General features: G+C 35.2%; 1 protein-coding gene across 1 annotated transcript in view; it reads right to left on the reverse strand.

Moving 5' to 3' along the window:
• Window positions 1–25,996, reverse strand: part of EPHA6 (EPH receptor A6) — a 951,964-nt gene that overhangs the window by 140,108 nt on the left and 785,860 nt on the right. The window contains 2 exon segments of the mRNA XM_077118650.1: window positions 215–424; window positions 25,804–25,865. Coding sequence (XP_076974765.1) covers window positions 215–424; window positions 25,804–25,865 — 272 coding nt within the window.

Here is a 25,996-nt window from a genome sequence, read left to right on the forward strand (position 1 = left end):
CAAGGATGATGGTAATGTCCCATTTCAATGAAAGAAAGAAAACAGTCAGATAAGACATTTGAAAAAAAAAACTGTATACTCAGATATGGCAATTAAATAATCACGTTAAATTAGAAAAACAAAAAATGGAGAAAATTAGGAAAGACAGAATTACTCTAATAACATTAAAATAATTAAAAGCAAGCAAACTATGTCAGAAAACATGTAAACTTACAGTTGTTGTATAAGCAGCTTCTGGATCATCCTCCAGTACTCGGGAGAGACCAAAATCAGAAACTTTGCATACCAAGTTGCTGTTGACCAATATATTCCTTGCTGCTAGATCCCGATGAACATAACCCATATCAGAAAGGTATTTCATACCCGATGCAATGCCTCGGAGCATTCCTACCAACTGGATGACTGTGAAGTGGCCATCATGTTTCTGCAAGAGAATCACAAGTGCTTAAATTGATTTACTTGTGTTTATGTATGTGTGTGTATGTGTGTATGTGTATGCATGCATGTGTACATAGTGTTAAGCAAAACCCTTGTATTTATTTTCCTGGATCCAATGAAGGAAAGCATCAAGTTTTCTGATCACTGATATTGTTTATAAAGAAATGTAAGATTAGTTTGACATTTACAGGAAATGGGAAATCGAACTGGAAGTGATTAGGGAGTACTAAATAAACGTTAGAAAGGAATCAACCAAGCTGATGATCAGAAAAATATTTCAAAAAATTTAGGTAAAAGAAGGGAACTAAAGTCAAATAAGGTAAGAGGAAAGGATAAGTTAAGAGGAAAGTCCACCAAGAAAATAGACTCTATTTTTCATAGTTGTGAACTTTAGGATTGAATGAAGGCTTGTGGGGTAACTGGAAGGGCATTGAAAAATAGCCAGACCAGGTCACTCAGGAAGAAGAAAGATGATTGAATAGAGAAGAAGTAAGTTTATGGAAGCTACAGGGGAAAGAAAAAACCCAAGCAAACAGAAAATAACTACATTTTTCCATTATGCATGTTCTAGTTTGCTAGCTGCTGGAATGCAATATACCAGAAACAGAATGGCTTTTAAAAAGGGGAATTTAATAAGCTGGTAGTTTACAGTTCTAAGGCTGAGAAAATGTCCAAATTAAAGCAAATCTATAGAAATGTCCAATCTAAGGCATCTAGTGAAAGATACCTTGGTTCAAGAGGGCTGATAAAGTTCAGGGTTTCTTTCTCAAGTGGAAGGGCACATGGCAAACACAGTCAGAGTTTCTTTCTCTTCTAGAAAGGCACATGGTGAATACGGTCAGGATTCCTCTCTCATCTGAAAGGGCACATGGTGATCATGGCCTCATCTGCTAGCTTCTTTTCCTGGCTTCCTGTTTCATGAAGCTCCCTGGGAGACATGTTCCTTCTTCATCTCCAAAGGTCACTGGCTGGTGGACTCTGCTTCTCGTGGCTGTGTCATTCTGCTCTGCCCTCTCTGAATCTCTTATTCTCCAAAATGTTTCCTCTTTTATAGGACTTCAGAAAACTAATCAAGACCCACCCAAATGGATGTAGATATGCCTCCAGCTAATCCAGTTTAACAACCACTCTTGATTAAATCTCATCTCCAGAGAGATGATCTAATTACAGTTTTTAAACATAAAGTGCTGAATAGGGATTAGAAGAAGCGGCTGCCTTTACAAAATGGGATTAGGATTAAAACATGGCTTTTCTAGGGTACATACATCATTTCAAATCAGCACAACACTGAACAAAAAAAAAGAAAGAAAGAAAACTGGCAGTTGTCTGAAAAAGGGACTATTTTAGTTCTTGTTTAGGTGAAGTAAAAGAAATAATTTGACTAATGAACAAGACACAGTGAGTACCACACAGTAGCCATTCCATTGTATCACCTCTACCTTGATTTTAAAACAATGCATTTCTTTATATTAAAAAAAAAGGAAAATAGAAAATATATCCAAATGTCATCCATGTAAATGCATATATCAATAAGACCAGATACAAATGCATCCTTGAAATTTGTGAAAATAAAAATATTTTATATTTTGAAAAATAATTTATGTTGTCTAGATTAATAATGGTTATGTAGCTGATATGAAGGCAATTATCCAAGTTTCTCCAAGTATTTTTGCAAAATATTTAAAATAATCACTTAAAGACATAATTTGCATAATAGCCAAAAAGTGCACATAACCCAAATGTCTGTCAACTGATGAATGAATCAACAAAATGAATAGAATATTTTTCAGCAATAGAATGAATAAAGTATTGATACATGCCAATGTGGATTAATTGGCTAATGGAGTTACAGAAAGATTCAAAAATGTTTCAAGTTGTTTTGCACATGAGATTGATTTATTAATAACATTAACATGAATATTTAGTGAGAGAATATAGGGCTGTATTATCTTAAATAGTGTTATAAAAACACAAATAATAGTCTCAATAATTTGCCAAGAAAAGAAATTGTCATGGATATCTGATTTAAAACCATAGAGTAGCTTAAGCGCAAGAATGATCTGACTCTTTATCTGTCATAGTGACACAGTCTTCTATATGATGATGATTCATTGGTCAGTTAAATGAAAAAATGAAATAAATTTTGTCTTTCTATATCAACTTATCTCCTTCGTAGCTCTTTGATAATATCTCCCAACTCAAGGGCAGAGTAAGGAAAAGAACCTTTTCCTAAAAGAAACTTTACATTTAAGCAGGCTCTTCTGTATAATTAATGTATAAAAGATAACCTAGCAAAAATAATCTTTGGTGTTATTAGTTCTTTATGTTTCTAATCCATCTTCTGAGACAGTACACTATTAGATGAAATCGGCCTCTTCTATCAACTTCTTCTCTATTAGGAACCACAAACCTTTGACTAGAATTGAAAACATAAATTCTTTTGCCTAGAAGGGATTATGTTAAATCTAAACAGGCATTGTTCTTACCTATTAAAAAATGAAGTTGTCCAGTATCACAGTCCTTGTCAATGAAGAATTTCTAAATAGTAGGAAATGCTACCATACAACTGAAGACTAAGGAGTGACTCAGTTTCTTTATCTGAAGAATGGAAATATAATCATCTAACTCAGGGTCATAGTGAGAAGTATATAAAATATAATATAGTCTTTGACATTTCAATAGCAGTTATTACTTAATAAAACCTTATTATTATTATTATATGTAGTTTTTATAATTTAATTTGAGATATGAAATTCTCCTCTCACTTTCTTGAAAATTCAATTGGCAACATAAGTTCCTACGTACTCAAAGAGAAAAATGGTTCCTACAGACTGGGGTGAAATTTAATTTCCTATCTGTTCTGAGGGAGACACAACATACACATTATGTTTAAAACAGCTTTATTGAGATATATAATTCACACATCATACAATTAACACTTTTTAAAGTATACACTTCAATGGTATTTAGGTTATTGATAGAGTTATGCAACCATTACCTCAATCAGTTTTAGAACTTTTTCATTGTCCTGAAAATAAATCCCATTCTTATTAGTAGTCATTCCTCATTTTTCCCAACCTTCTCCCACTCTCCTTAGGCACCACTGATCCACTTCTTTCTCTATAGCTGTGCCTATTCTGGACATTTCCTACAAATGGAATCATATGACATTTGCTCTTTTGTGACTATCTTTTTTCACTTAGTATAATGTTTCAAGGTTAATCCACATTTGCATATATCAATATTTTATTCATTCTATTGCTGAAAAATATTCTATTCATTTTGTTGATTCATTCATCAGTTGATAGACATTTGGGTTATGTGCATTTTTTGGCTATTATGCAAGTTATGTATTTAAGTTATTATTTTAAATATTTTGTCACAATATTTGGAGAAACTTGGATAAATTGCCTTCATATCAGCCACATAACCAGAATTCTAATAATGATAAATAGCATCAGTAAAAATGAAGTTTTTGTCCTTGAAAAACATCTAAACTACTTTTACCATGTTCAGATGTGGGGCTATACAATATAGTCTATTTCTAAACCACTGGACTCCGACCTTTCAAGCATCCACATGGTCAAAACTATTTTCATAATAACACTAAGACATGCACCTACCTTTTGTACTTTGTTGAAATTAGCATAAAGAAGCTCTAATTGATAAAACTGTAACACAAATCAAAGCAGTGGGAACAAACTGCACTAATATTCTTTATTCTCGTCAGTCATGCAGTCATAGTAAAAAAAAGTAGTTTCATTTACAAATGATTGTGATGAAGCAGTAAAAATTAATTTCATTAAATTTTGTTTCTTGATGACACACTGTCAGGTCAACACCTGTGGAAGAGAGAAGGATGCAGGATTGTGCAGAAGGAGACGTTAAGAGGAGTGGATTCACAGCAAAGGTCTTAGTCCATCCCATGGACAGTTCTGGGTCTGGAATAACCCTTCAGAGTTGGCCAAAATTGGGGTGGCTGTGTTCTTGAACTTGTCCATCAATGAATCATTGGATACAGGCTACCCTTGTAAAGTAGGCATGACCTTGGGCAAGGTGTATTTCTCAGGTCAAGGGCAATTTCCAGAAAAAAAACTCGGCTAAGAACTATTCAGCTCTAAGAATCTATAGGAATAAGTCCTCAGAGGTCTCTCCCATAAAGTTGCTGCATGAAAATCTTTTCAGAACTGTTTACTAGGGAACCCAATCTGCGACAATCTCTTTCTGTATTTATATATTTATTATCTAACATCTCTCTTTCTAGTGTATTTATCTATATCTATCAATTCCATATATCTGCTATTTCATTTATAAAATGTGGGCTTAGTGCAAGCAAATCCTTGAAAATAGATCGATATACTTTTGGGAATTCACATCATAATTGCTGTTGCCTTATTCTAGGGCAAAATATAGCTAATGTTCATTAAATATTTACTACAAACCCGTCACAGTTCTAAGCTCTTTATAGGTATTATCTCATTTAATCCTTACCACAACTCTGTGATTTAAACGTAGGTATTATCTCTATCTTATGGACAAATAGAAGGACAAAGGCATTTAATAACTTAGTAAGTGTGGAGGGAGGATTTGAATCTAGTCATTATAATTTTAGGGCCTGAATGTTTATTTGCTGAAGTTGTTCAAAAAAGAGTTGGCCTAAACTTTTACCAATTGCTAAAAGTTGATAAAGTAGCTGGGCTAGTCTGGGCAGCATAATTTGGTTTAATAAAGACAGGTCCAAAGACCTATGATACCATTAAACCAAAAAACAAACAACCTACCCCCCCCAACTCCCCACCAAAAAAAATAAAAAGGAATGAAACAAGAACACTCCAGATAAACCAACAAATGAGAAACCATTTATCTATGTCAGGTTGAGAGGTACAGCCCATTTATTCACACCTAAGATATGGGACAAATTTGTATTTCTCTACAAATGATTCAACTCTCTTCCTCAAACAAAATGTATATATATTACTTTTTTCTAGTCTCTTGGTTTAGGGCATATTGATTTCCTTAAATATGGTGTATAGTTAATAAGTGGTAAATGAATTAATTAGCCTTTGATCCTATCTTGTAGTGCACTGGATGCTTTTGCTATATTACTCCTATTGTCTTGTATAAAATAGACTGCTTTTCTTAAGATGGAACACAGGTTTTCTCTATTTTATGTAGCAGTTCTCTCACAGCATTCTCTATACTGCCATATATTGTGTTAATGCTCGATAAATATTAATCCAAATTGAATTGAATTGTTTATGAGGGGAGGACAAAAATGTGAGAGCACTGAGATTTAATATCTTTGGGTTTTCTATTGGGGATTAAAAAAAAAGAAACTAAATTCCTTTTAAATGACATATGGTTCCTTTTCAGGAAGCCAGATTCAAATGAAAGAGAGTGAATGTGGCATGTTTACACACTGCTTCTCAGAGCTTAGTGGCTAAAATTCAGCTTTTCTCCATTCTTCACTTTGCTCTCAGCCTGACTGTTCAGAAACATGGAGCTTAACCTCTCAATGACAGAAAGGGTGAGCTTGATTAGAAGGTGTGTTTGAAAAGCTATACGTAATAATGACTGCCATTTCCCAAAGCTGCAGAGCTCCATCAGACCCCTTTCAGACCCTAGAGCACATCCACTAGCTCTCAGGAGCCACTGGCATGTGACATTGTCTCTGCAGTAAGACACGTTCTTTAGGTGAGTTTTCAACACCCTTCCCAGGTGGTTGTGTCCCTGAGATACTTGAAGCCTATCAGAGTCCATCCCTTAATCTTAGGCTGAGCTCAGATACTTAGCCTAAATTTAGGACAAATGTAGGATTTGAGCGCCATGCCACCTTGAAGCTATAACATTACTGTCTAACAAGGATTTATTTTACAATGAATGTCTTCAAATCGCATGAAAACAGACATCTCACTCTGTCACTCTCTTGCTTAAAACCCTTCAATGACCTTTAGTGACAGAATAAAGTGCAGTGTCCTCAGCATGATTATAAATCTGATCTTTGTTGATGTCTCTAGTCTCATCTTTATCCTGCCTTAAATTTTTAGACTCTAGCAACCTACCCCCAAAATGATGTGATTTCATGTCTAATGGTTTTGGCTATGCAGTTCTGCCTGTCAGAAATGTTCTTCTTGATTTTTGTCAGCTGAGAGTTTCATGAAAAGCATCATCTCTTTTAGAAGGCGCCTGCCGAAACCCCCAGTTCATTCTTTTCAACATTCACTGAGCATCTGCTATGGGCCAGTCACTGGTCTAGTTGCTGGGGTCAAAGTGGGAAGCAGCAGAGAGCTGCCTGCTCCAACTGATTCTACATTAAATTGTGGGTGGGGAGAGAATAACAAACAATGAAAAATAAATGAGATTAAATCTGAAAAATGATGAACATAAAATAAATAGAACAGAGTGATATGCCAAAGAGTGGTATGGTGGAGTCTGCAAATAGTTCCCATTGTGTAAGTCAGGAATGAGTTTGGCATACTTGAGGAACAGAAAGAAGAACAATGTGGTGGAAGCTTGTTGAGTGAGAGTGAGAGGGTGACAGGGAGATTGGAGAGTTAGATAGAGACAAAATCAGGTAGCCCCCTGTAAGCCAGGATAATGAGTGTGAAATCTATTAACTGTAATGAGAAGTTAAAGAATAATTTTATTTGGGGAGTGAAATACTATGACTTGCATATGAAGAATAGAAGCTAAGAGATCAGTTTGGAAGCTATTAAAGTAATAGAGGAGAGAGATACTCATTACTTGGACCAGGTTTGAGAACTATTTGAGAGGCACAGCCAGCAAGAAGGTTGGATGGAAGGGAGGACTGGTCAGGAAATGGGGAAATCAAGTTGGACCAAGTTTTCCTCTTTATTCCTTTTACAGCTTTCTGTCCACATCAACGTTGGTTAAAATCATAGTGAATGTATTTGTCTCTCCCAGTATTTCAGATATAATCTCCTTTATGGCCATGAACAATACATTGTCTTGTTCAGCCTTACAGTCCTAGGGCCTAGCACCATGTCTGGCACAAGTAGGTATTCAATACATAGTCTCTGGATTTAACTGAATTGAATGTATTTTTTCTTAAGTGGGTAAGTGCTTTAAACTTTTACTAAGCAGCAAAATATTATCTTGAAGCATTTTTCGTGGGAAGTTAGACTTACCATATATATAGATATATATACTATGTAGCTGAGAAAACCTTGTGGGTACTGGAAGTATTGACTACATTTACAGCCATCTCTATTTTAAGGGCAAGTTTCTTTGATTATAACTGCCAGTTTCTTATATATTTTGCTGCCAAGTAAGGAAAAGGGGGCTAAATGGCATATACAGATTTCTGCTCTTTTCTTTAGAGGCCTTCACTGGAGAATTATGATGTCTAGCCCACTGTTCTAGTTTGCTAGCTGCTGGAATGCAACACACCAGAGACGGATTGGCTTTCAATAAAAGGGGATTTATTTAGTTAACATTTAGTTCTTCAGAGGAAAGGCAGCTAACTTTCAACTGAGGTTCTTTCTTACATGGGAAGGCACAGGATGATTTCTGTTGGCCTTCTCTCCAGGTCTCTGGGTTCCAACAACTTTCCCCGGGGTAACTCCTTTCTGCGTCTCCAAAGGCCTGTGCTGAGCTGTGAGTGCTGAGATGAGGTATGCTGAGCTGCTTGGACTGTGCTATGTAGAGCTCTGTCATTTAAGCACCAGCCAATGAAATCAAATGTCATTCATTGCAGCAGGCATGCCTCCTAGCCGACTGCAGATGTAATCAGCAACAGCTGAGGTTCACATGCCATTGGCTCATGGCCACAGCAATAGAACTAGGAACCTTCACCTGGCCAAGTTGACACCTGAACTTAACTACCACATCCACCAATTGAATAATAACCTCACAGGTTATCAGAGGTTTGTGGACAAGAAGATGAAGTCATTGTCCTCAAATTTTCTCTTTTGTAGAAGGTAGTTAAATAGTAGTGATTCAGCATTCTATAAATATTAAATATGGATTGATAAACAATAGTACACTCTAGTAGCTGGTAAACTTGAGTAGAATAAAAATTAATTCTTGAGTAGAATTAATAAAAATTGTATGCTGTTTATTCAATAAACATTCAGAAAACAGAGGATCCAGTTCACAATTTAGTACCTTGGTTACCTAAAATAAACAAAGCAACTTCCAAAGATTCCTCACACATCTAGTGCAATAAATACTATTGGATAATGGCAGTTAAAGCTCAAAAATGAAGTACTGAAAGTTTGGTTCATATGTATATCAAAAAGATTTTCTTGATTCACTAGCCATGAGTTATAAGTAATGGCAGTAGGTTTTAAAAACAGATTGGAAAAAATAGAAGGCATAGCTGAAGACTTCTAAAACTATTACTTCCAAAACTCTGACTTGAGCAATAAAATGACAATACAAGAAATGTACCTTGTAAATGATTTACAAAAGATGGAGACATACAAAGAGTAGACATTTTATAAGGCTCTCACCCCTATTTCTGTGTTGCTGGAGGCCATTCTGAGATGAACTAGATGTCGTCAGAACACAGTGTGTTCATAAGGGACAAGACCTGAGAATCTACGAAGAGCCAACACAAAAGAGAGGAGCTGACCTCTGTGTTCATGATTGTTCCTTGGTCCAAAAATGTTTTCAACTTTTGTTTTGCAATCAAAAATTGCAAAACACTCTGCATGTTTTCAACTTTTGTTTTGCAATCAGAAATTCCATCATTAAAATTCTATTTGGGTATACAAGTACTTTAAAAGATGCAAAGTCATCTAGAGATATAAAACTAGTATTTGTAAGTCACATACTAGCATGAAATAGTCTAACCTCATATCCAGTTAAGATTTGTGGCACTGAGAGAACAGGAGCTTAAATTTGGGTGGGGAGAGGGCCAAGGTTATAAGTGATTTTATGAGGTGGTAAAAGGCCTAGCCTGGGAATAAGAGGGATGGAAAGGGGGTGTCACCACATGGGATACAAAATAAAGTTGGATAATTGAGGATGGGAAGAGAACATTAAGAAAGAGGTGGAAGCCAAAGAAACCTCCCCTACCCTTCACAAAATTTTGCCCAGGGTAAGACATGTAGAGGGGACAAAGACACACTCTTTTTCTTTGAAGCAAAGTCCTGGCTCCATTTCCAATTGCAAATTATATCCTATGTTAAAGATGCTTTTCTGGGTCTGCCTAGGGACTTAAGCAATATCTTTCAGAGAGATATTTATAGGAAAATGCATTTTGAATTCTGAACAATTGATTTATAGGTGACTATTCAGGAAAGAGTCCTTGAAGGATTGCCTCTATAACTTAAGTTTAAAGTTAAAAATTCAGTTTTCATGTGTTTCTAAAACAGAAAGTTTACTTTTTAGAATGCTCCTGAATTTAAGTAAGAAATGGTTAGGATTATGGATTTGAAAGGACCAAGTCACTCTCTTGTTTTAAAATAACCATTGAATAAGTAAGAGTCAATACCTTTGTTTACTAAAAGCGTGGTTCTTGTGGTCTCACCAGTTGAAACTCTTGTATTTCCTTTAGAATATTTACTAAGTCCTTCAAAGCTTTTGCTTTTTTAGTCAGCATGGATTTTGGACTTAAAATAGGCAGAGTTATATTTTTACTTATAGAAAAGAGAGGCCATGAAGAGTGGAATCAGAAATTTTAATCATAAGGAAACTAAAAATGCCATTTTAATGTACCTAAGAAGTCTAGGAAGAAAAGAAGTAGATATGGATTTGTGAAATATGGTAGTTGGATTTCAGAATTACATATTAAGGGCTTAAATCAAATCTGAATATAAAATAGCTGTAGCTTAAAAAGCTTACTAATGAATTTGTTCTTTCTTTCTTTCTTTTTTTTTTGCCTAGGTTTGCATGAAGATAATCTACCATAGATGGCATGTACTGCCTTTAAATAAACTTAAGAAAATTCAAACGTTTTGGCTGGCTTCTGGGGCAGCACGTCACAGATTGCTATGATCTTGGTTAGAATACATCAGAATCACCTAGGGACATTTTTGCAAAATATACCTGCTTGGGTCTGCATATTCTGTAAAATCTCTCTAGAATGGTGATTCTGATTTGCAGGCCTCCTTGAGAAACACAAATTTCATGTTGAATATTTACTTCTGTAGATCCAAAATTTTCTGTGTGGCCCAAATATGAAAATAGGACTGACCATAAAAAAATTCAGGAAAATATATGGAATTTTTTCATATTTATATTTCCAGTCCTAACCTACACACAAATTTTTTTTTGAAGATTAATGCAAAGTCCTACAGGTAAAATGAAAATTGACAAGCAGAATAATAAAATACAATTTCATGGTACCAGGTAATACAAATGACACTACACATTTACAGTATTAAAATGTTTAAAGAGGGAGAGGATTGTGGGAAGATGGTAGAGTAGAAAGCTCCTGGAATCAGTCCCTCTACCAGAACAACTATTAATCAGGCAGGAACTATCTGAATCAATTCTTTTGTAACTCTGGAGTCTAGTAGAACACTGTGCAATATCCAGGGAAGAGTGGGAAGAAAAAAGTAGTAAGTTACAGTAAATATCTGTGAATTGCATTCTCCAGGCAGCAGCTACCATTGCCCATCCCCCAGCCTCACAGCAGGCAGCACAAAGCTGCCAGAGAAAAACAGCCTGTTATGTACAAGGGAGTCCCTGTTAGATTAAGTGCCTATTTCTTATCAGAAACCATGGAGGCAGGAGGGTAGTGGGTGGAAATATTTAAAGTGTTGAGAGAACACAGATGCCATACATGAATTTTATATCTGGTAAGATTTTTTTTCAAAAATAAGAGAGAGATTAAGACATTCCCAGATAAAGAAAAGCTGAAGGAGGTCATTAACACTAGACCCGCCCCAAAAGCAATGCTAAAAGGAGTTCTTCATACTTAAAGGAAAGGGCACTAGACAGTGGAACAAGACAGCATAAAAGAATAAAGACTATTGGTAAAGCTAACCATTTCAGTAATTATAAATATCAGTAATATTGTATTGTATTTTTTTGGTTTGGAACTTTACTTCTTACAGGTACTAAAATGCAAATGCATAAAAATAAAGATAAATCTATGGTTTTGGACATACAATGATGTACAAAGATATAATTTGTAACAAGTATAAAAAAGGTAGGTGGCAGGGGGTGAAAAAACAGTGCATGAGTATGCTATTGAAATTAGACTGGTATCAAATGAAAAATAATTGTCCTTGATTGAGGATATTATGTTTTAACCCCATGGTAACCACAAAGAAAATATATGAAAAAAAATCAAGAAGAAATGAGAAGATCCTCAATTTGATAAAACACAAAAAATCAAATAAATGTAAAAATAAGCATTAATGGAAAAATCGAGGGTCAAAAAAGGTATAAGACTTGCAAAAACCAAACAGCAAAATGGAAGAAAGAAGTCCTGCATTATCAATAATTACTTTAAATGTAAATGGATTATACTCTCCAGTCAAAAAGCAGCAATTGGCAGAATGGATAAAGCATGACTCTACTCTATAATGTTTACAAGCCACTCATCTTAAATCCAAAGACGTAAGCAGGTGTAAAGCAGGATGGAAAAAAAATAACATGCCAATAGTAATCAAAGGTGGGAAAGCTATACAAATATCAGATAAAACTGACTTTAAGTAAAAAACTGTCAGATGGGACACAGCAGGTCATCATATACTTAAAAATACATAATTTATATCCTTAAAATTATATATATAGGTCAGTTCAATAAGAAAGCATAACAATTATAAACGTGCATGCTATTAATAGTAGAGCCCCAAAATATATGAAGTGAACATGGACAGATTTGAAGGAAGAAATAGATGCTTCTAAATTAATGTTGGAGACTTGAATATACCTCTTTCAATAATGTATAGAATATTTAGACAGAAGATCAAAAAGGAAATAGAAAACTTGGACAATACTCTAAAGCAACTAGGCCTAATAGACAAATATAGAAAACCTTACCCAATAGCAGCAGAATATACATTCTTTTCTAGTGCACATGGATTATTCTCCAGTATAGACCATATGTTAGGTGACAGAACAAGTCTCAATAAATTCAAAAGTATTAAAATCATCCAATGTATCTTCTTTACCATAATGGAACAAAAGTAGAAATCAATTAAGAGAGGCAGAAATGGAAAATACACAAATATGTGGAAATTAAACAACATACTCTTAACAACGGATAGGTCAAAGAAGAACTCACAAGGCAAATTAGGAAATATCTTGATGTTAATGAAAATGAAAACACAACATGCCAAAACTTATAGGATGCAACAGAAGCAGTGCTGAGAGAAAAACTTATATCTTTAAATGCTTACATTAATAAGGAAGAAAGACTTCAAATCAGAGACTCAACCTCAAAACTATAGGATCTAGAAAAAGAAGAGCAAACTAAATCTAAAACAAACATAAAGAAAGAAATAATAAAGATTTGTGTGGAGATAAATGAAATAGAGAATAATAAAGCAATAGAGAGAATCAACAAAACCAAAAATTGTTTCTTTGAAAAGGTCATTAAAATTGGCAAGCCACTGACTGGCAAAGAAAAAACGAGAAGACACAAATAACTACAATCAGAAATGAAAAAGGGGACATTACCAGAGAGCCAACAGCAATTAAAAGGACTATAAGAGGATACTATGATCAACTGTACACCAACAAATTAGATAACATAGATGAAATGGAAAAACTCCTAAAAAACATGCAAACCACCCACACTGACTTTAGAAGAAACAGAAGATCTCAACAAATAAATAACTAGTAAAGAAATAGAATAGGTAATCCAAAACCTCCCAACAGAGAAAAACATGGGAGTTCATGGCTTCATAGAGAAATTTTATCAAGCATTCCAACCCTGCTCAAACTCTTCTAAAATATTAGAGAGGAGGGAGCACTCCCTAACTCATTCTATGAGGCCAACACCACCCTCATAGCAAGCCAGATAAAGATACTACAAGAAAAGAAAAAGAAAACTACAGGCCAGTACCCTTTATGAACACAGATGCAAAAATCTTTAAAAAACCAAAACAACACTAGCAAACCAAATCCAATAGCACAATTTAAAGAATTATATACCATGATTGAATGGGATCTATCCCAGGTATGCAAGGGTGGTTCAACATAAGAAAATCAATTAATGTAGCGCACCACATTAAAAGAACAAAGGAAAAAAAATAACAAAAAACATGACCATCTCAAATGATGCAGAAAAGGCCTCAGACAATATCTGCGCCCTTCTTGATAAAAACATTTAGAAAGCTGGAAATAAAGGAGACTTCCTCACCATGATAAAGGGCATTTCTGAAAAACCTGTAGTCAACATCATACTCGATGGTGAAAGACTGTAAAGCAGTCCTTCTAAAATCAGGAAAAAGACAAGGATGCCCAATGTCGGGGCTGGGGAAATTGGATTTCCATATGCAATGTCATTCAACATTGTACTAGAAGTTCTAGCCAAAGCCATTAGGCAAGGAAAATAAATAAAAGTCATCCAAATTCAAAAGGAAGAAGTCATACTTTCCCTATTTTCACTTGGCATGATTCTATATGCAGAAAATTCTGAAAAATACAAAACATAGCTCCTATAGCTAAGAAATGAATTTAGCAAAATGTCAGGGTATAAGCTCAATACCTGAAAACCAGTAGTGTTTTATTTACTCATAATGAACAATCTGAAGAAGAAATCAAGGAAAAAATTCTATTTATAATAACAACTAAAGAATTAAATATCCAGGAATAAATCTAACTAAGGATGTAAGGAATTGTACAAAGAAAACTACAAAACACTGCTAAAAGAATTCAAAGAAGACCTGCATAATGGAAGGACACTCTGTGTTCATGGATTAGAAGATAAAATACTTTTAAGATGTGAATTATTCCAAAGTGATCTACAGATTTAATGCAATCTCAATGAAAATTCCAACAGCCTTCTTTGCAAAAATGGAAAAGGCCATCATCAAATTCATATGGAGAAGTAAAGGGCCCTGAAAGGCCACAGCCATCTTGAAAACAAAGGATGACGTTGGACTTACATTTATTTATCGTAAAAGTTATTATAAAGTCATGGTAATCAAAACAGCATGGTTCTGGCACAAGGACAGCAGATATAAAGACCCATAGCATTGAACTGAGAGCTCCAAAATCAATCCTCACATTTATGGCCAACTGATTTTTGACAAGGGTGCCAATTCCACTCAATGGGGAAAGAAGAATCTCTTTTTAACAAACGGGGCTGGGGAAATTGGATTTCCATATGCAAAAGAAAGAGGGTGGGACCCCCTTGCATCATATACAAAAATTAACTCAAAATGGATAACAGCCCTAAACATAAGAACTAGAACTATAAAGCTCCTGGAGAAATACATATGGAAGCATCTTTGGGACCATGTATAGGCAATGGTTTCTTAGACTTTACACACACACTACAAGCAACAAGAGAAAAAATAGATATGAGCTCATCAAAATAAAAAAAAAACTTTTATGCCCCGACAGACTTTATCATCAATGCAAAATGACAACCTATACAATGGGAGAAAACATTTGGAAATCAATGTATCTGATTAGGGTTTAATAACAGTAAAAAGCCAAACAACCCAAATACAAAATGGGAAAAATACTTAAGTAGATATTTCTTCAAATTAGTTATATGAATGGCCAAAAAGCACATGAAAATATATTCAACAACATTAGCCATTAGGGGAATGCAAATCAAAACCATAATGAGATACTATTTCATACTCATTAGAATGGTTACTTCAAAAAAAATGGAAAATTACAAGTGTTAGAGAGCATGTGGAGAAATGGGAACACTTATTCATTGCTGTAAGTAATGTAGAATGGTGTAGCCACTGTGGAAGAGAGTTTGATGGTTCCTCAGAAAGCTAAATATAGAATTATCATATGACCTAACAATCCCACCTGTAGATATGTATACCAAAGAATTGAAAGTACTGACTCAAGCAGATATTTGCACACTGATGTTCATAGCAGCATTAGTCACAATTGGCTAAAAGATGGAATCAACAAAAGTGTTCATCAACAAATGAATTGATAAACTGTGGTGTATACACACATGAAATATTATTCAACTATAAAAAGGAATGAAGTTATAACAAGTGACAGTTTGGATGAAATCAAGGGCATTATGTTGAGTGAAATGAACCAGATAAAGAAAGGCAAATATTGAAATAATTATAGTAAGCAAATTCATAAAGTCTGAAACTAGAATACAGTTTACCAGGGCTGTGGTGGGGGTAGGGAATGGGGAATGTTTACATTGTGCAGAATTTCTATTTGGGATGATGGAAAAGGGTAACAGATCATGGTGATGATAGAACAACACTGTCAATGTAATTAACAGCACTGAAATATATATTTAAATGTGGTTAAAAGAGAAAATTTTAGGTTGTATATATTTAACTTGAATAAAAATTTAAAAATATGTATCCATATCACTGTAGAAAATATAACAGTGAACCCTAGGTTCATATACCATGGACTATAGTTAATAATACAGTTATAAACATATTTTTAAATCAATTGCAGCAAATATACCACAATTAGGCAAGGTGTTAATAATAGGGTAGTATGTGGGAGATCTGTATTTTATTCATGATTTTTTGTAAATCTACAGCTTCTCTAATAAAAAACGAAAAAATAATTTTAAAAAATTTAAAAACTGTTTAAAGGGATAACATTATGCTACTGGAAGTTGATGCTCTAACTCCTAATTTAAAAAAAAGTTCAGCCATTATATTTTGGTTCCTAGTAACTATGCTTTCATATATCTGCACATTTAGCATCACATTATTTTTAGAATAGTATATGGCATTAAGCGGGCTCATATGTGATAAATAGTAGCATTTTCTTATGTGAAGTTTCAAATAGTTTTCTGTGAAAAAATGTAATTAAGAGAATGGGAGTCAACTATAACTTTTATGGTTTAAAATGACTTATTGGTGAAAAAAGTGCAACTTCACTTTATTTTCACTGACCAATATAAAATAAATATGATGTAGATTAAGTTCGCACTTTACAAGAAAATGTGCCTAATAAAATCTAGTTTTCATTATTAATATATAACTAGCATAAGGGAAAATGTCATCTTTACTAGATTTATAATTTTAGTACATAAATATTTAAATGATCCCTTTAATTTTTTAAATTAATATTTGGCTTTGGATTTATTCAAGGAATTTCTTTAAATGACTCATTGCTTTTGAAATGCTGATATCCACATATATGTATTATTTAAATACCCATATTCCTGAGGCATATCTAATAAGATTTTTAACAAATGGTGAACATTAAAGCTTTTTTTAGCCAGTGAAAAAATAGGCCAGGAAATAACAGAAAAACAATTTTAAAAGTTTTGTTGATATCTTCTGAAATGTACTATAATAATAACAGATAACATCATGGGATCTTTACTAAGTAGCAGGCATTATTCTATGAGTTTTATGTCTATTAACCATTTCCTACTCTAATATTCATAATAATCCTACAAAACAGCAATCTCTATTATTGACTTCTCTTTGTGGCTGAGTCATCCTTGAATCTCTTTCACTTGAACCTTTTATCCAACCCATAAAATAATCCTACATGGCTGTGCTAGAAAATCAAATTTTTTTGTGTGTGCTGCCTCATATTGCTTTGGCTAAGCCACTTGCCTCAACACTGATCTCTGGCCTAGTTAATAAGCAGCTTTTCATTCCTGGGGGATAAATTTCCCCATATTCCAAATTCAAAACTGCGGCCACCACCCACATGCCTCACCCCAAACCCACAGTTGGTTCCAGCTGAGAAGCTAAACATCTCCATAGGTATTCAGACCCACACAATACCTTCATCTTTTTACATGTGCATGCTTGCTTTAAACTAACCAATCCTTGACTCCTGTGGGAAATCTGTTTTAGTTTGCTAACGATACTGAAATGCAGATACCATAAAACAGGTTGACTTTTACAATGGGAATTTATTAACTTACATGCTTACAGTTCTGAGACCATGAAATTGTCCAAATTAAGGTATCAGCAGGCAATGCTTTCTCCATGAAGACTGAAGACAGGTAGCAGTGATCTAAGACTTCTCTGTCACATGGCAAGGCCCATGGTGGCATCCATCTGCTGGCCTCTCCCCTCTCTCTGGGATTCTTTGCTTTCAGCTTCTGGCTGCTCCTTCTGTGGCTTTCTCTCTCAGCTTCTGTTTCTTTCTCTTTGTCTTTCTCTCTGCATCTTCTGTGAATTTCATCCTCTTGTAAAGGATTCCAGTAAGAGAATTAAGACCCCCCTGAATGAGGTGAATCACATCTTAAGTTGATCCTGCTTACCATGGGTCCACATCCACAGGAATAATTAAGAATATCTTTTGGGGATTCATAAAGCCTCCAAAATAACACATTTACTAACCTCCACTTCTGGACCACAATAAATGTGCAAGCCACGGGTTACTCTTGCTCTGCTTGTGTGCTTCCCACCTACTGGTTCAGCTACCCTCGCCAATAGGGTAGTTCAACCCCTCATAGAACCCCTCTGTCTCTGGCACCTGGAGTAAAAATTTATCTTTTCTCATGCTTTATGGCCTAGATTTCTTACTGTGTTGCACCTGACCTCCACTTGGACTCAAATTTCAAACCCAATTTAACTAATTCAAAACAGGTTCTACTTCGAAAATACATCATGCAATCTGGCCATTTCCTATCAACTCTGTGTAACTATCTGTGCTGGTTTGAAAGGAAGCATGCCCCCTAGAAAAGCCATGTTTTAATCAAAATATCATTTCGTAAAGGTAGAATAATCTCTATTCAATACTGTATGTTTGCAACTGTAATCAGATCATCTCACTGGATGATGTGATTTAGTGAAGAATAGTTGTTAAACTGGATTAGGGGATGACATGTCTCCACCCATTTGAGTGGGTCTTGATTGGTTTACTGGAGTCCCATAAAAGAGGAAACATTTTGGAGAAAGAGATTCAGAGAGAGCAGAAAATGCTGCAGCACCACGAAGTGGAGAGTCCACTAGCCAGCGACCTTAGCAGATGAAGAAGGAAAATGCCTCCCGGGGAGCTTCATGAAACTGGAAGCCAGGAGAGAAAGCTAGCAGATGACGCTGTATTCGCCATGTGCCCTTCCAGCCAAGAGAGAAACCCTGACTGTGTTCATCATGTGCCTTCTCATTTGAGAGAGAAACCCTGAACTTCATCGGCCTTCTTGAACCAAAGTATCTTTCCCTGGATGCCTTTGATTGGACATTTCTATAGACTTGTTCTAGTTGGGACATTTTCTCGGCCTTAGAACTGTAAACTAGCAACTCATTAAATTCCCCCTTTTGAAAGCCATTCCATTTCTGGCACATTGTATTCAGCAGCTAGCAAACTAGAACACATCCATGTCTAAGCTATTATCATCCTTTTCCTGGATTTTTGCAAGGACCTTCTACTTTTCCTGCATCCATCTATGCTCTCTGCAATCTCTTCCCAATAGAACACCAAAATGATCCTTTGAAAATATAGTTAGATTATGTCATATCTCTACTTTAAAGACTATTATCCAAAATTCCCATCCTACTTAGAGAAAAGTCAAAATCATTACAAAGGCCCACTTCAATGGTTTTCCAACTTGGCTGCACATTGGACTCACCTGGAGAGCTTTTAACAACTTTTGATGCATGTGTCTTACACCAAAAGATAATGATTAAATTTGTCTGGGTTACAGCCTGGAATTTGGGATTGTTAAAAGCTTTACAAATGATTATAAAATGAATCCAAGGTCAAGAACCATTGCCAAGATCTGAGGGCCCCTCTCTGCCTCCAGGATTTCTCTGAGCTCATTTTCTATCACTGCCACTTCCCCTTACTCACTCAGCTCTAGTCATAATGACAGGGTGACCATATACTACTTTATTATCCAAACTCCAGTATTTTTAGAGTAATAGGGAACTGTTAGGGGGAGACAGTAGGCATGCCTTGGCACTGTCCTAGGAAAAACAAGTTTATAGTCTTTGAGCATACAGACTAAATTACAGTTCTACAGACAGAGAATGCTCCCACCTCAGGGCATTGGCACTTGGTATTCTTACTCCCTGGAATATTTTCCTCAGGTATCCACTTGGTTTGCTCCCTCATCTTCTGCTGATCTTTATACAAATGCCACTTTCATAGTTAAGGTTACCTTAACAAATACTACACAATGCATTCACTTAAACAATGGAAATTTATTTGCTCATGGATTTGAGGCTAGAAGATGTCTAACATCAAGGTATTGGCAAGGTTTATTTTTTCCCAGATTTTGTTATTCTAGTGCTTATTGAAAGCAATCCCTGGGACTCCTTGGTTTGTATTTCTGCCTCCCTTTGCCTGAAGATATCCTCTCTTTCCATCTGTTCTTCCAGTATCTGCTGACCTCTGGGTTCTCCCTGTGGTCTTCTCCAACTCCAAGCCTTCAGTTTCTTCTTTTTATAAGGCCTCCAGTAATATGGACTAAGAAACACTCATTCAATTGGGGGCACATCATAATTAAAAATAACATCTTCAAGGGGTCTGCTTTACAGTGGGTTCACACCCACAGGAATGTGGATTAAGATTAAGAACACGTGTAAATTGGTGTACAGACATTTTTCAGTGAGACCTTCTGTGTCCACTCAATTTAATATTGAAGTCCATTCTCCATCTCTCCACCCACCTCCACTTCTCCTGATTTATTTCATTTTTTTATAGCAATGATAATATCTGTCCTGGTTTGGGACTGTTGTCTACCCCAGAGAAGCCACGTTCTTTCAATCCTAATCAACACTATTGGGGGCAAACCTATTGCTTGGGTGGAATCTTTCTCATTAAGTTGTGTTCATGAAGATGTGACCCACCCAGTTGTGGGTGGGACTTTTTTTTTTTTTTTTATACATGGGCAGGCATCGGGAATCGAACTTGGGTCCTCTGGCATGGCAGGCAAGCATTCTTGCTTGCTGAGCCACCGTGGCCCACCCTGGGTGGGACTTTTTGATTAAGTGGTTTCCATGGAGATATCTCTCTGCTCATTCAAGGTGGGTCTTAATCTGCTTACTGGAGTCCTTTAAGAGGGAACCACTTTGGAAAAACCTCAGAGCCCATACAGAGAGTCATTTGGAGATGAAGAAAGAAAATGCTCCAGGGAAAGCTGTTCGAAACCAGAAGCCAAAGGACTAGCAGATGCCAGTCATGTGCCTTCTCAGTTGACCGAAGTGTTTGGGACAGCATCGGTCTTTCTTGTGTCAGAGTATCTTCTTTATCTGGATGCCTTAGTTTGGACATTTAACGGTCTTAGAACTATAAACTTGTAGCTTAATAAATGTCCTTTATAAAAGCCAACCCATTTCTGGTATATTGCATTTCCCACAGCTTCAGCAAACTAAAACACCATCTGACATAGCATATATTTTGTTGAATTCCTTATCTTCCCTCCTATTAGATTTTTTCTCTGTTATTCTTATGTCTGTATTTGTAGTCTAGAAAAGTACCTGGCCCAATGTAGTCTCTGAAAACATATTTGTGGGAAAAAAAAGAGAATGATTTACCAGCTTTTTGACATTGGGCAAGTTACCTGACTTGTCTTTGCCTCAGTTTCCTCATTGTTAGAATGGGGGATAATAATGTTTATCTCGTAGTGTTGTTGTAAACATTTAGTCAAAGTATGACACTGGAACAGTGACTGACTCATAGAGAGCACACATTTATACGTTACATTAGTTAATTAGTTAGAGATATTTGTGTAGAGTATAACTTTAGCCACTGATTCCAGGTTCACACCTGGAAATTGTCATCCCTGAAACTTTCCCACTTCAGAAATCATAAACATCAATCAAATGGTGTACTGCTAAACCAGCTTTCTAGGGAAAAGACAAACAACAAAAACAATCCTTTATTTGTAGCATTTGCCAATTTTTATGGTGTAAATACTCCCACTGTGGCTGCTTTCAAGCTATTAAGACAACCAACTCACAAAATTAAATTATTATATTTAACAATCTTTTGCAATCTGGTAAGAACTGATGCTAGCACATTACTGCCATTTCCTGACCACAGCGCTCTCACCCCTTATTTGTAATTATACCTACTATCCTACCTAATAAAGACTTCCAGCCCCTAAAATTTCTTTTTTTTCCTAGGAAATATCATGGTTTTGGCTTAATAATTGCCTTTATGCTATTGACTCTCAGATATTTAACTTTAGTCTAGATTTCTCTGCTGAGCTTCAGATTTATATTTCTAATTGCTGCTTGGACATTTTCCTTGGATGTTCCATAGGCTTCTCAAATGTAACATGACCAAAACTAAACTCATCATTTCCTCCGCACTACTAGCCCACCCAGTTTTCCCTCTGTATCTTCATTTTAGTTGGTACCACCATCTTCCACTCATCCAACCAAGCCAGAAATTTGTAAGTGATACTTGACTCCATTTTCCCTCTCATATCTCATATCCATTAAATCATTATGTCCTACAGAATTGTACTTATTCTATCCAGTTTCTGTCTTCTCCTCTTTAGTTCTGCAACCATGAACTGAGCTCAGACTTCCACCTTCTTTCATCCAGATGGCTACAATATTCTCCCTCTTGTCTCTCTGTTTCTAGTCATTTCTTTCCACTCACCCCCAGACTCTCATCATTATGGTTATCAATGATCAAACACGTGAAGTTGACCATGCCATTATCTTCTTAAAACCTTTCAGTGGTCCCTGCTAGCTATGGAATGAAACCTATGTTTCCTTATTTATTATTATTTTTTGGGGGGGAAAGCACTGCTGGGATATGTTTCTTAATATGGCATGTAAAGTCCTGCATTATCTGACCTCTGATCAACTGACTAGCCTTGTCTCTATATTATAGCAACAAGGAAGCGCTTTACTTTCCTAAACATTAGGTGACTACATAATTTATCATCTACAATGGGTGTTCAAAGGAGTGAAAGTCTCCCTTCTGCTTCCAACTATCCTTTCCTGAGCATATTTTCCTTATTAAATAAAACAAGGAAAGCCTTTCCTTATTCAATCTAATTCTATTTTCTTTTCATCTTTCAGTGATTTCTCCCAGTCTTTGGTCTATGGACAACACCTCTTCTTGCCTACGTAATATGATCGTGGTTTGTAAAAAATATATGCCTACCTTTTCTATCACATTAAAGAATTTCAGGTGGGAGCAGAAGGCTACAGCAGGTGCACAGTACATTATCTTGAACTGAAACCAGCAGTAACATAGTAATAGTATAACAGTAAAAACTGAATTTTGTGATATGATAATTCTTATTCAAAGAACTTAATAAGATAAAGGAATACATTTTTTGTGGTTGACTTATATGACATCTTAAAGGTTTAAGATATTTCTTAACCATTTTTATTTGTATTGTAAATACAAATATTGTATTTACAAATATTGCTCTTAAAATGATGGTCCAAAAAATGATGATCCAAAAATGCATTTATGAAATCTCTATGTATGGTTGGAGAAAGATTATACAGTCCAAATCACATATATGCAAGTGCACACACATGGACAGACACACATACTTAATCACCACCCCCTCCTCTGCCAATTTATACCTGGGAGAATGTTCACATGGATCCCATGCAGCCTGAGATTTATGTATCCAGTGCAATATCACAGCCAGCCAGGCAGCAACTGGCACTGGCACTTGGTTGTAATTTTGTACTTAGTTGTACCATCACTCTTTCATAAGAACATAGCACACTGAAGTTATTTTCAAATAGTGTGGGAGGCCAAAGAGAAAGCTTTTCTGCCTCCAGTAAGCACAGAATACTATTGATGAATCATGGATGGCTCCCCCACTATGCATTGCACTTAGCTACTTCCTCCTTTCTATGTTCACAAAAGCTGCGATTAACAAATTCTGAAGCAGTAGTCTGAGAAATGACGTCGCTTTTGAGAATTTTTGGAGTCTATATATTTATATATTTCTGCTTGTCATGGGGAGTTGAGTGTCTGCTATTGACATAAAGTTTATAAAACTGTTGAACTTCTGGGAGAGAAGAGATGTGGTTACAAAGAAGGGTAAAGATATTAAAGGAAGGGAATGTGGGCAATGCTGGTCCTATGACTTCTTCCCCATTCATATCAATTTTATTTTAATAGAAACTCTAGATACAGAGGAGACACAATACCACATGGAGAAATGGCAAAGAACTTACAAGAAGTAGTTGCAATTTAAAAAAACTAGACATTGGCGAGTATGAGAGCATGACTTTTTGAATCACTTTGAATTTAAATCCTTGTTCTAGAATTCATTAACTTTTGTGGCCTATGGAAAATTACTTAATAATGCTAAGACTCAATTCCTTCATCTGTAAAATGAGGACTATAGTAATTTCTTGACAGAATTAACTTTTTTTAAACTTATTTTACATACACTTATATAGCACAATGTGCCAGGCGCTATTGTATAGACTTTACAATAGTTAACTCAATCCTTATAATGATTAAACCAGTAGGTCTGTTGATATCCCCATTTAACAGATCAGCAGACAGATGTACAGAGAATAACTTTCTCAAGGCCACACAGCTAGCAAAAGTCAAAGCTGGGTAATATATATAAATATCTTTATAACAGTAGTAAAGGTAGTGACCACTGATTGAACATTTATTCTTCCTAGACACTATGGGAAGTGTCTTGTCTACAGGGTACATAATGGGAGCTGAAAAATACTAATTTTTAAAATATACATCATGAAATACTCCACTTACATACATATAGTAGGATCTATATAAGCAAATCTTTCACATAAAATAGTATCTATTCTTTGTAATATATTTTAATTGATTAATGAATCAACAGGATAAATAGTATATCTGAAGCTAACATTTCTTTCCCCATTTACTGTGGTAGTCATTTGCTCTCATTTTCAGCAGCAATGTAGATTGTGTATCTGCTGTTTTATTTGCCATTATAATCTGCCCTAGGAAATAGTTGATACCAAATACCTATCCCAAGCATTATTAGATAATGAGTCATTTTGATATGTATATGATAAAAATGATTTTATGAATAAACATAATGGAAATGCATGAGTAAACATGCATTTCAAGTACCAGAGGCAGTCCTGATAAATTATTCTAAAATAATTTAGCGCATTTATAGGGGAAATGAAATCTGCTATACAGTAGCACATTCTGAGAATGGCTACAGAAAAGATGAAACAGTTCATGGCCCTAAACACCTATGAATTTCATTTTGCCTTAAAGAGCACACTTGGATAAGAATATGCATTGCATGGATTGTATTGCTTTATAATAACTTGATGATTCTGCTGAACTCAGCTTCTGGCATTGAATTTGGACCTCAAGTTCAGTCCAAGAGTAAATATATCATCACTGCTAAAAATGAGAGCAGTTGGAAGAAGAGGGCACAGAATCAAGAAAAATAAATGAAAATGAGATCAGAAGAGAAAGGTGAGATGCACACAGCACTTGTCCAAATAACATGGGGCAAAAAGTGAAGTGAAGAAAAAATACTTGGGAATATCTATTCAAATGAAAATGAAGAAGAAAAATAACGTAACACATTCCAAGTGTCAAAAGTCCAGCCTTTTTTTGTAAGCAAGGAACATAGCTAGTCATTGTGGATAGATAAATATTAAAATTTACTCTAGTGATCATTTTCTCTATTTTAGTTTTTAAAAATATCAATGTAAATTTTTGTAGCATATGACAGCTTTTTAAATATTAAAGATGCCTTAAGTATACTTCAAAATATAATTACCTCGTACTGTCTCAACTCTGTTGTTTTATCACTATATAAAAATGATTTTTAATACACTTTTAGGGTTAAACCATTTCTGACAAGAATGCTTTTCAAATTTTTGTTTTTAACAAGTCTTTGCTGAGTCTCATTATTTTTTTTTCAGAATAGTCGTGAAACTAAAGAGGGACAAAGTTGATGGACAACAGTTTTCTGATATGAACTTTAGTCATTGAGTAAATATATATCAATATGAGGAGTACAGCAAGATACAATAATGCATAAAATACCATTGGAAACAGTTACAAGTGATAGAGCAAAATGAACAGCCGTGTACAGCAACCGAGTTTCATTTAATCTCTTTCTTCATTTTAAATATATATGTATATATATTTTCATATGGCAAGTGGATTTATAGGAGAACTCAATTATCTTATTAAGTGTGCACGCTCCACCCCTTACCCCTCTGTGTAACACTCTAATGTTTCACAGTATCAGAGAAATGCACCCCAGAGGAAACGTTGCTATTCTTCATTGAAAAAATCCATGAATAATATTATGCAAAAATTAATTTATGATAATTGTTTAAATCTAGAACTCAGAATAGCTTATTTAAATGCCATCAGAAAAGAATACCTCACCCGCAAAAAGGAGTCTAGGGATCCATTCTCCATATATTCCACCACAATCATTACTGGTCTGCCTGCAAAAGCACAAGAGAACACATAAGGATTAGAGCAATTACAGAAATATGTGTTGCAGTTAGAGATATCCAGCTGTGACAGCTAAATTATTTGTATTTTATTAATAGGAACTTCATTTTCAAATGCTTTT

This window comes from Tamandua tetradactyla, chromosome 10, assembly GCF_023851605.1.
Source record: "Tamandua tetradactyla isolate mTamTet1 chromosome 10, mTamTet1.pri, whole genome shotgun sequence".
Classification (NCBI taxonomy): domain Eukaryota; kingdom Metazoa; phylum Chordata; class Mammalia; order Pilosa; family Myrmecophagidae; genus Tamandua; species Tamandua tetradactyla.